General features: G+C 35.7%; 2 protein-coding genes across 5 annotated transcripts in view; one reads left to right on the forward strand and one right to left on the reverse strand.

Moving 5' to 3' along the window:
* ELP4 (elongator acetyltransferase complex subunit 4) overlaps positions 1–8030 on the reverse strand; it is a 245584-nt gene extending 237554 nt beyond the window's left edge. For both annotated transcript variants that reach the window (XM_046017915.1, XM_046017914.1), the window contains exons 1-2: positions 7793–8030; positions 212–247 (exon numbers count right to left, since the gene is read on the reverse strand). In XM_046017915.1, coding sequence (XP_045873871.1) covers positions 212–247; positions 7793–8015 — 259 coding nt within the window. In that variant the 5' untranslated portion in view covers positions 8016–8030. The remainder of the gene's footprint in view (positions 1–211; positions 248–7792) is intronic.
* A 146-nt stretch (positions 8031–8176) lies between these two features.
* IMMP1L (inner mitochondrial membrane peptidase subunit 1) overlaps positions 8177–12276 on the forward strand; it is a 78636-nt gene continuing 74536 nt past the window's right edge. The window contains exon 1 of one of the 3 annotated variants that reach the window (XM_046015562.1): positions 8177–8224. The gene's annotated coding sequence lies outside the window, so the exon portion shown is untranslated. Of the gene's footprint in view, positions 8284–8496; positions 8626–12276 lie in introns of those variants that run through there. The other 2 variants (XM_046015559.1, XM_046015561.1) reach the window with 2 other exon arrangements.

Below are 12276 nucleotides of genomic sequence, written 5' to 3' on the forward strand. Positions count from 1 at the left end.
ACATTTTTAAATTACCAGAGCTGTATTTGCAGATATACTTGCTTCATTTATTCCAAGTTTGGATCAACATTTGAATTTAAATTAAAATTTATGGCATTTCTTTTCATTTAGCTTAACTCTTATAGAAAGTTAGAATTGGCAAACCCATAAAATCATTATGCACAATAGAAAACTCTAATCAGGAAGAACAAAGTGTATATGCTATACTAACCAATTAGAAGAACTGTTCCAACAGCCAAACCTCCACCTGGAAACAAAACAAAACCAAGAAAAAAATTAATCTACCCTTTCATACACATTATCTTTAGCATAAAAGTTAAGCTTTATCAAGGACAACTACTTCACTAACTTTGAAATTGCAGATGAGAACAACATTTTAATTACCTTGGAGATACTTTGCTTAAGGTGCTATTATGAAATAATTATATATTATATGTAATTACACACTACACATTACAATTACTTTCATAATATACTGTACTATCCTCTCTTCTCCTGTGATAGGACCATGCAGCATTCAACGTAACTGTGGTTATGTGTCCCAATAATGTTACATTTAGTACCTGTTAATAAATTAACTCAATAGCCAAGACCTAAATGTTCACAGTAAATTAATACCACAGAAGTACAACATAGGAAAGGTTATTATAATAGAAATTCCACTTTAGTATTTACACTCAAATTTAATAAGCCTTGGGGAGAAATACCCCGATAATTAAAAGTAATTCCTCTTTTCAATAGGAAAATACACAAAAAGATGGACATACTCCCAAATACATTTAGAATTTAAAATAAACAATATTTTCATAATTTCAAACAAAAAAGTCACAATTACAAAATACATTTTTTTTGAAGATTTTTAAAATTTATTTATTTGACAGACAGAGATCACAAGTAGGCAGAGAGACGGGGAAGCAGGTTCCCTGCTGAGCAGAGAGCCCAATGTGGGGCTTGATCCCAGGACTCTGGGATCATGACCTGAGCTGAAGGCAGAGGCTTTAACCCACTGAGCCACCCAGGCGCCCCCAGAATACATTTTTAATAATAGTAGAAAATGTTCTTTTTGAATATCTGAGTTAGAGCGGTACAGTCATTAGCATATAACTCAAATCAATTTGAAGTCAAATTATAGATAACTACAACTACAATGAAAAGATATTGAGTACAAATATTTTGTGCAACATTTGTAAAAACATTTGTAAAAGTATTCCTATTTGTTATAAATTACACTAGCAAATTCACTTAAAATAGTATCAAATAAATCATATCAAATAAAATAATATCAAAGAATGAAAGTTATCTAAAGTAATTTAAAAAGAAACTACTCAAGGGGCGCCTGGGTGGCTCAGTGGGTTAAGCCTCTGCCTTCAGCTCAGGTCATGATCCCAGAGTCCTGGGATCAAGCCCCACATCGGGCTCTCTGCTCAACAGGGAGCCTGCTTCCCTACTCTCTCTCTGCCTGCCTCTCTGCCTACTTGTGATCTCTCTCTCTGTGTCAAATAAATAAATAAAATCTTAAAAAAAAAACCTACTCAAAATTGTTGGACAATTGAAGACAATTCTACCAATGTCTGGTTTTGGTGCATAAAACTGTGAAAGAAATATTTAGAGTACCAGTAAAAAACTTTTCCCCCAACAAATTTTGTAGTGGCAAACATTACATAGAACAACTTAGTATGTAAAGTTCCTTTGACAGTGTTTACTTTTTGCCTTGCAAATATGCATAAATGTTATTGTTCAAAGAGTTTTAAATTTGGTAATATACATGAACATAGAACACAATGCTATATTTGGTGACTTTATGACTCTAAATAGAACATTTCAAATTGTTAGAGAAGATTTTAAAAATAAACTAGCACTTTATATATATTTTTATGTTTAGGTGGATTTGTTATCGCACTAAATATGTATTTTAATTTCACATTTAGATAGGTTCTTTCAATACAGCATTTAAAGCCATACCAGACTATACAGGATAACTTCAAATTTTGTTAGAACTAAAAGAATCACATAAAATGAAATATATAGGATGAAAACAACAAATAAAAGATCTGAGCAAAATATTTTCTCTAAGATTAGGCTAAATGTCTACTTTTATAGTTTGTGCTACACATAAAACACTACTAAATTTTTTAATCCATTTTGAGCGCTAATTTTTTTGATTAATGCACTTTGAGCATTTTAAATTTCCAGTTCCTTATTTCTCTCTTACATGCAAAAACAAACATTTAAATGCCTACTCACCATTCTGTGTATATTTAAGACAAACTAATAGAGGTACATAACAGATACTGCATAGTCTAGCCTAGAGTGGGTACTATTAAAAAAATTTACCTGGTTTCCTTTCCTTAATCTATTTCTTATAAGAAAGATTTAGATTTCTTGTCTAAACATCCCTGGGTCTACATTCATATAGCCTCAAATTAAGAATTTATATGAGGCCTACAACTGGAATAGTTAGATACAGAACTGAAGATTTTTTGTGAATATCATTCATAGTGGGATGATAAGAATAGATGCAGGAGGGGCGCCTGGGTGGCTCAGTGGGTTAAAGCCTCTGCCTTCGGCTCATGTCATGATCCCAGGGTCCTGGGATCAAGCCCCGTATCCGGCTCTCTGAGATCCTGCTTCCTCCTCTCCTCTCTCTCTCTGCCTGTCTCGCTGCCTACTTGTGATCTCTGTCTATCAAATAAATAAATAAAATCTTAAAAAAAAAATAATAGATTCAGGAATAGTTTCCCAATTAAATGAAATGATACCTAGCTCAAGTGTCTGGCTCAGAAAGGTACTCAGTAAGAGCTATTACCATTCTGGCAATTATTTTCTAATTAGAACAAATCATTATAGATATACCATTATTTGATATATAGTGATCATTATAATAGTAAGAATTCGAATATTTCCCATTGATGAACTAGTTAAGCAAATGAGAGTACACTAAGAAGGTAATTTTCTGTAAGAATGATTCAAATAATACAGTTTCTGATAATTCAGGAAATGCCACCCAATTAAATTTTAAATCTTATGTACATTCAATTTCTAATGTTTGGAAAATGTGAACATTACTCAAAACAACATAAAATGAGGACATGTTAATGACTTTAATCAGACATTTGAATATATCAGGATTTCTCTTACAAAAGGCAATTATCTTTTTTTCTAAAGGGCTCTATCATGTAAATTCACTAGACTTAAATTTGGATGGCTTTAGTATAGGTTGGTCATTTCGAAGGTTGGTCATGGGGAATAAGATGAAGCTATCTTACTATTTTAAAAATCAAGCTTTTATTCTGTGCATGAGGGAAAATGATTTGACACGTACATATATATAACAGCAAAGTTCCTGTTCTTCGAAATTTCAGGGTGATGAGACCTCACATTTCCCTAAAATACTTCTGCAAAAAGTATTTTGATATATCTCACTTGATATACTGTGGTTCTAACTGTATTTTAAACTAGAGTAAGTTTGAATAAGTTTGTATCCATGTACTCATCAAAAAATAAAAAGCTTCAGCAACCAGCCATGACAGGGTATCTTGACATGATACATTCAACCAAAGCTCATTTTAATGGATCTTTAAATTCAGAACTCCATTAGTACCCTGAGATCAAAAGTCATATACTCTACCAACTGAGCCAGCCCGGAGCCCCAGAAAATTATATTAAAGGGAGAAAATTCAATCACCATTTACACTTCCCAAAGCAGATCTCTAGTTAAGCTATAAATTTTGGGTAAGCAAGGTCAAATTAATGTATTAGGATATAACGACCCAGAAGTGATACCTTACTTTCTAAGGGCCTCTCCTTTTTCAAAGTTAGGGGAAGTAAAAGGAAAAGTAAATAAAAGTCGGAAAAGACAACGGTGATTTCTAGCAGTCCTTTCTATAAAGGAATAGTTTTGTATAAAATTATAGGTCATTTTAGGGAAAATACAAAGTACAAACAGTTTCTATCCCTTCCATTGTTCACAGCAATGTCCTGAACTATTTAATTAATATGCCTCAAATTAAACTGCATTCATTTCATTAACAAGTCTACTTTTTCTTCTCTCTCTGGGAGGTAGGAAACATTCTGATAACTCTTGATTATCACAACGATTAGCTGGGAAAATATAGGAAACAAAATAGAAAAAGCTATCAACAGAATGGTTCTATAGATTAAATTACATGAAACAAGTTTATGTATCAATACAAATGAATCAGCTACATTTTCCTTAAATGTACAGCCATTACTAAACTATCATAACCATAAAAATAAGGATTATTTTTAATATATAGTCCAAACTCAACATATATCACACATTCTAATTAAGGTACAGTGGAGCAAAGGAATAAGCCCACCAGTATTTACTTTTTGACATTAGCATTGAAAACGGTAGCTATCGTCAAGCTTCTTTGGAGTGTTCTTCCTGGGCTGTTCTTTATCCCAAATCCCTATCTTCCGTTCACCTGACTGTCAAAATTGAGTAAGTTCTAAACAGCACATTAATTAAGCCAGTCAAACCTGAGAAATCACCCCTCCTTAAAGTACCTTTTGGAAGGATGAGCCTGGGAGAGAATTTCCCCAGGTTAGACAATATGATCCTAAGATGAGCTATACCTTTTGCCCTGGGGTGGGGCGGGGGGGGAAGGAAAGAAATTGTGCCAGAATCCTTTATCCACTGTAAACTTCTTGGTGATTACTGGAAGAAGGGAAATGAAATATATATATATATATATATATATATATATATATATATATATATACATAGTGTCGTCATATAATGACATAAATGTCCTGGAAGGACAGGGTAGAGAAGCTGGGTTAGAAAAATCTTGCAAGTTGAAAATTTCAATGTGACCAACTTGGGAAATGTATATCAATATCTAACAAAATTTAAGTTGTGAGAACAAAAGTTTTTGATATGATTAGATCATGTTTTAAAAAGATGCTGATATGGGGAATTGTCAAATTCATAAAGCATTTGGGGAGTAGGAATGGAAATATTAGCATATCTTCAAATGATCAACATTCAATTTGCCTGTATAATATATTCAAAAATATACTTAAATATATTTTGAATCTACACTTAAAATTACATTGACATCACAGTGGCAGTAGTGAAATATCACTGCACTGCATAGTAGTGACAATACAATATTGTTTCACAGTAACCACAGAATATATTTAGGCAACAGTCACGATGTCATAGTATAGTTCCACTATTCTGATATAACATCCTGCTATTATTGTGTCTTGTCACAATATGGTTATATTAGGCTTGTCACAATCTGAGTCAAATATTTTAGAGTAACAATATAATCTGAATTACTTATATTTATGTGTATACACATTAGCAGCCAAACATTTCACTTCCAAATAATGTTTTAATGAAAAACAAATGTAACGGATTTGCTCTACAAAGCCATACAAAATAAAAAATAAAAATACAAAAATGTCATTAAGAAGTTAACAACAACTAAAATACTTCTGGACATATTTATTATTCCAAATGTACTAACTCCTATTATAACAACCTCTTCTGTGCACTTTGAGAATTAACTGTACACATGCAAAACATATTTCAAAATATCCCCAAACTAATACCTATTTCAATTACCTTAAAGGAACACCAATTTTTAGCATAAGTTTTTTACAGTCAAATACTAGTGTCCCTTGCAAGCAAATCTGGAAGATTTTTAAATTACAGTTCAAGTTTATCTCAGTGTAGAAACACTTAAATATAAATGAAATATTTATATATAGTGCTTTAGGTTAACTTTTTAGTGGGTGCTTTAAGAGACATACTTAAATCATTAGTCTTGGGTTTGGTAAATGCTTAAAGCCACTTCAAAAGAGTTCTCAAAAATTTGAAACAGCTGCAGCACAGTGCAGTAACACTAAATTTGAAGCCTGAAGATCAGCCTACACTGTCTCTAGCTTTAATGACTCTGTTCATGTCACTGTATCTGCTTCTAGAGCTCACATATAACTCATCCTACCTCTTTCATAATCTCTTGCCCAGGTTGTTTTTTTTGTTGTTGTTTTTTTGTTTGTTTGTTTTGTTTTTTTCCTACACAGTTCTCTTTCAATGAAGAACTTAATGAGAATCAACTATGTGCCAGGAACTGTGCCAGGCAAATTTTGTTATTCTAATAAGAAACTGAAGGTATAATGTCAGAAATTTGACCTTTATGTTTGAAGAGATTCAGGATCAAGTGAATAAAGTTCCATATCTCCAGTGAATTAGGGAAGGGGAAAAAACGTTAAGGACGGGGTGCCTGGGTGGCTCAGTGGGTTAAAGCCTCTGCCTTTCGCTCAGGTCATGATCCCAGGGTCCTGGGATCGAGCCCCGCATCGGGCTCTCTGCTTGGCGGGGAGCCTGCTTCCTCCTCTCTCTCTCTTCTCTCTCTGCCTGCCTCTCTCCGTACTTGTGATCTCTGTCTGTCAAATAAATAAATAAAATCTTAAAAAAAAAAAAAACGTTAAGGACAAGGAACAGCTTCCAAACTTTAAATTCAAGTATAGGATGATACCAAGTAAAGCACAACAGGGGGAAAAAAAAACTGAGATAAATATTTGGTAACTATATATTTTGGATCATTTGTTTTCAGTACCATGCAATTTAGGAAGGCAATACTTGAGACAATTAAGTGCAAATACTCAAATTTGTGTAGAAATAACCAGGATTCAGTTAAGAACATGACATAACAGGCAAGAAGCTGTGTTCTTTCTCAAAGGTTGCTTGCCTTGTCAATTTCCTTTGCACTAAACCTATCTGTAGAGTGTACCTTGAGGGGGGAAATGTAATACAGAGAGAAATTTCAAGTGTAGTACAAGAACAAGCAATGGCATTTGTAATATTTTATGAAAATGTACAAGACTTCACTGAAACAGATCACATACTATATAGTTATGAAATATAAACAAGACCAATTTTAATGAAGCAACATTCTGATAAGACAACTAATTTACAAGCTCTATTAACACAGTAGCACTGTCCTAACAATCTAATGTGGTCAATCTTCACAACATAACAGTTATGAAACAAGCTAGTCTTCAGCAGGCTTCTCATGAAAAATTACAAAGATTATACAAGAAAGCCTAAGGACTGGATTTCTTTTTCTCATTAAAAGGTGAATTAACTTTAAACATATCTTTTGCAATGTTAACTCTGGGAAGCAAAATATACAGAGAAAAAATTTAACAAAAATATATACAAATATATTTAACCCAGTCTACTAGTACGACCACCGATGTCAACAACAGGCTTAACTAGTTTGTACCCACGTAAGTGTTTAACATCCATTCTCTCAAAGCCAAAGTTTGTTTCAAGATTCAGAACCAGGAGATAAGCAGCCTGGCGGTGAAAGTGGGGAAGTTACTTTTTTCAGCATTTTCTAATGAAATTCATCTCTCACAACTTTTTAGGTTAGGCGAAACCACGAGCTATCTGGGGTTGGCAGAACGGTGCAGAGACCAGGAGGGGATCCTGGAGTTGAAGGCCAAACCGTCTCCAAATATTAATGATTCCCCCTTACTAGACAGTATTTCTAGATAAAACCATGTAGGGATCCCGTCGTAACCTAGAAAGGCTGGTGGGCCAGAACCCCAGTACAAAGTGGGAGCAGTAACAGCATTTAGGAGTCTCCCTACAACATTTCCTCCGCTACATCTCTATCAGACCGGACTATCCTTTCCAAGTCCGAAGGCTGAGGGGTGAGAAATAAATATGAGGTTAGGGCGGCTTCCCTAGCAGGTGCCCTCCCTAAGTATTCCCTCTGTTGAGCCCAAATCTCCGTTCTGAACCGACCTAAGAGCTGGTCCAGGGCTGGGAGCCCGGTAGATACCAGCAGCTGTCCATTCCGCACCGACGGTCGTGTGCCCGCGATGGACACCAGTCGAGAACAGCCGCTGTCGGCACCGCTTGCTCTAGGACCCTTCCTCTGGAAACTGGTGACGTTGTTCTTGCATGCTGCAGCCCCTATAGATCCAGGACTCCCAGCGCCGGTACCGCAGGTCGCCGCGGCCGCCATGTTGGAACTTCCCGCGTTGACCCAATAGGAACTCTGGGAACTCAAGCAGCAAACCCGTCAGAGCCAGCCCCAAACACCCGCCTCCTTGCCCACGATCTCCGCTTCCGTGGCCAATAGAATTGAGAGCTCTCTTCCCAGTCAACCAATCGTAAGGAGTATTGCTGAAAAGTGCGCTCTAGGTGAGGACCGCGGACTTCTGCTGGGCCCAGGTGAGAAAGGCCTACCTGAGTCCTGGGTGAGAGTGTTCCTTGGTTCTTTGGGGCTAGAGGTGGGTAATATCATTCAACATTTTTCTTGTTTTGAGTGCCTTCATTCACGCAGAATGAAAAAAAAAAAAAAAAAAAAAAAGGCTAGTGGAGCGATATATCAAGTAACTGCCAGTAAGAATTTGCACCTTTCTCTGGTCCATAGAAAAGAGGAAAGATATTTTCCCTCGCCCCTTTTTCTTTTCTGACTTCGGAGAGAAAATTCATTCCGCCGTTACCATCAGGTTTGTTTTGTTTTGTTTTGTTTTTCTCGGACTGGTTGTGTTTTATTGAAGAAATTGGAACTCTTAATGAGTTGCTTGCTGAGCATCTGGGCTCAGTTCCACAGTGCCAGTGGCAGGCAGGTGGGTTGGATTTAGACTTTAGCGGGAAAACTCTTGAGCTTTGAGTAGATTTGGTTTTCCTGTCTCAAACAGCAAATGACAAAATGTACTTCTCTGACAAGTCCCCTTGAGAAGCTTTCGTTAATTTTAATTAGTGCTTCTGGAAGTCTTGGGGAGCGTTTCTATAAGTAGTGTGAATGACAAGTGTTACTCTGACAACCTTGTTCACACATTTAATTGTCATTTGCTGTTAAGGCAGCTGCAAATAACAGAAAATACTTTAAGTCTCTTTCCCCAAAAAACTGGTATTAGATGTGTATGTACTTTATTTTCCTAGTGATTTGTGAACTCTGAATTGAGAGCTTTTTTTTATTAGAATAGGAATTTATGTGTGGAAAAAGCGTGTCATTTAGAGCTGTGTCTTTGGATTTAAAACTTCTCTCAAAAGTGAGCTGGGTGGAGGAGTAAGTGATTTTTAAAGGTATTCATGATTGACAAATGTCTAAACTAAAAAAGACTCCCAAATTGTGCCTATGCTACTGAGTTATTGGTTTTGACAGTGATCTATGATGTATTAAAAATATATCTATCCAAATTTTATTGAAATTCTTTCCAGTGAATTGTTTTAAATCTCAGTGACTTATTAAAACTTTTTGGCGGCTTCTGTTTGATAAACTGCATTTAGTCTTGTGAAATAGTGGCTGGTGGTTTTGTTTTGTATTTAAAGTAAAATCTTAAGAAAATAAAACAAACCACCTTACTGTTTAACAGTATATCAACTGGAAAGCTTGATCAAGACTTAGATGCTTTCATTTAGAACCTTTCCTCAGTGTAAATTTGAAATCTAAATTATTCAGTAAATAGCTGTTGAGTGCTTACTGTCTGCTTAGACCTAATGTATCACTTTAGATCTCTAGAAATAAAAATGTTCTCATTTGGGGGAGATTAACACATGGAAAACAGTATGGTGCTTAAAGTGAACACATTGGACAGTATGTGCCTATTTTTTTCTTAGTAAATAAGTGCTAAGAAGGGCAAAACAAAAAGGGACAAAGCAGTCTAATTTCAAATGTAAACTTCTTGGATATTTTTGCTGCTTGGAAAAATTTGGAATAATAATGAACTTTTATAGGCTTCTTTACTACATATTCCCTTGTTTCCTCTCCATTTATCCTTTAGTTTTCTAAAAGTGGTGATATGGTGCTTTTGTTTATGTTATTATTAGAACTGAAGAATTTGTTCAACTTCGTAATTCGGAAATCATGCCATATATGCAGAGCACGGCATTCTTGAAGTTATGTTTTCAATATATAATATATGTAATATTATAGAATAAATTTATTTAATCTGTCTTAATTTTTTTTTACAAGGACAAAACTTTTACTGTCAAAGCAAATAATGCCAAATACTGGAATTTACCAGTATGTAGAGTTGAATATAAAACATTGGAATAAGTGAGGTATTTGTGAAAAGGGTATGTTTAGGTATGGTGTTAATAATGATTAAAAACAACTTAATAATTAACAATTATTTATCGAGCACATACTAAATCCCAGTGAATATGCTAAGCATTCAGGTTATAGGAGAAAGAATAGTCTCTTTTTTCTTTGAATTCATAGTTGGGGGAGGCAGGGGGATAAATAGGATAATAAGGCATATTATAAGTGCTATGGAGGACAAGTGCTATATACCTAACTTGGACTGAGAGAACGGAGAGGAGCCTTGGAAAGTTTCTCCTGAGGGGGGAGTTTCTCCTGAGGAGGAAGTTTAACCTGTGTGATGAAGGAAGTATAAAAAATGAGGGCATAATAGACAAAACCATTGCAGAGGATGGGAAGACTATATCTTCAAATCTGCTCTCACTGCTTCTGTGCAAGCAGTTCTCATGATTTATACAGAGTGCTAAGATGAGACTGGAGAAGTTAGACAAAGGTCTAATTGATTTTTTTTTAAGGTTGTGGCTCTTGTTTTTTGCAAAAATAATAGGAAACGGGAAATTATTGAAGATTTTTATGTAAAGCAACAACATAATGATCATATTTGATTGTTATGTTTTGGCTAAGAGTATACTAGAAGAGAATGGAAAGAGTATACTAGAAGAGAATACTAGAAGAAATGACTGTGGTTTGGATAAAAAGCATGGAATGAATTAAGAGATTACTATGAGGAGTAGAATTGATATGACAAAGGAGAGTTGATACAAGGAATCAAAGATGACAGATTTCTGAGCAGGCTTGTGGATGGCAGAGGTTAAAGAATAAAGGAAAATAGCGGAATTTTGTTGTTATGGTGTTGGTTGTTTTAGGGAATGGGAGATCATAAAATGAGTTTTTTTTTCTTTTAAAGATTTTATTTATTTATTTGATAAATCACAAGTAGGCAGAGAGGCAGACAGAGAGGGAGGGGGAAGCAGGCTCCCTGCTGAGCAGAGAGGCCGATGCGGGGCTCGATCCCAGAACTCTGGGATCATGACCTGAGCCGAAGGCAGAGGCTTAACCCACTGAGCCACCCAGACGCCCCATAAAATGAGGTTTTTTTTTTAAAGATTTTATTTATTTATTTGAGAGAGAGACAGTGAGAGAGAGCATGAGAGGTGAGAAGGTCAGAGAGAGAAGCAGACTCCCTGCAGAGCTGGGAGCCCGATGTGGGACTAGATCCTGGGACTCCAGGATTATGACCCGAGCCGAAGCCAGTTGCTCAACCAACTGAGCCACCCAGGCGCCCCATAAAATGAGTTTTTAAAATCTGTTTTGAATATGTTTAAATGGAGGAACCCTGGAAGCATCCAAGTAGAGATACCCAGTACACACTGGGCCATGTGAGAAAGGGATCTCTAGATGAAACACGGAAATTTGAAATTAATTAGCACATGGTGGGAGTTTACCCCAAGGGATGAATAAACTCACCGAGGAAATGTATATTTTGAGAAGAAAAAAGGACCAAGAATAAACTTTGGGGAGCATGACATTTAAAACCAGGGCAGAGAAAAAAAATAAAATAAAATAAAAAAATAAAACCAGGGCAGAGAAAAAGAAAGTAAAATAAGAATTGGAAATGTTTATTTGATTTAGTATTAATGTTTTACAGGCTTTGTTAAAGGAAGATTTGATGGAGTAGTGAACTGAAAAGTCAAATAATGTATTTAGAATTGAATGGTAAATGAAGTTGAATATTCCATAAAAGTAGACCATTTTACATTTTAGAACGCTCTGCTATGAAGGGGGATAGAGGGAGATGACAAACATTTAAGGGAGGATTTTTGTTGTTAAAGAGAGAAAATAAGGAACTGGAAAATAGTTCTAGATGATTGATAAAGAAAAGGACCTAAATGAGATGGAAGGAATGGAAATCATAGCACAGGAGAAGGATCAGTATTTTGTAAGGCTGGGAAGACAATTCAATGGCTAAAGGGTATAAATGAAAATAAGCTCCTTGGAGCACCTGGGTGGCTAAGTGGTAAAGCCTCTGTCTTCGGCTCAGGTCATGATCCCAGGGTCCTGGGATCGATCCCCGCATCAGGCTCTCTGCTCGGGAGGGAGCCTGCTTCCCTTCCTCTCTCTCTCTGCCTGCCTTTCTGCCTACTTGTGATCTCTGCCTGTCAAATAAATGAATAAAATCTTTAAAAAAAAAAAAAAAAGAAAAAGAAAATAAGCTCCTTGCCCTCCTTTCTGC

This window comes from Meles meles, chromosome 8 (genome assembly GCF_922984935.1).
Source record: "Meles meles chromosome 8, mMelMel3.1 paternal haplotype, whole genome shotgun sequence".
Classification (NCBI taxonomy): domain Eukaryota; kingdom Metazoa; phylum Chordata; class Mammalia; order Carnivora; family Mustelidae; genus Meles; species Meles meles.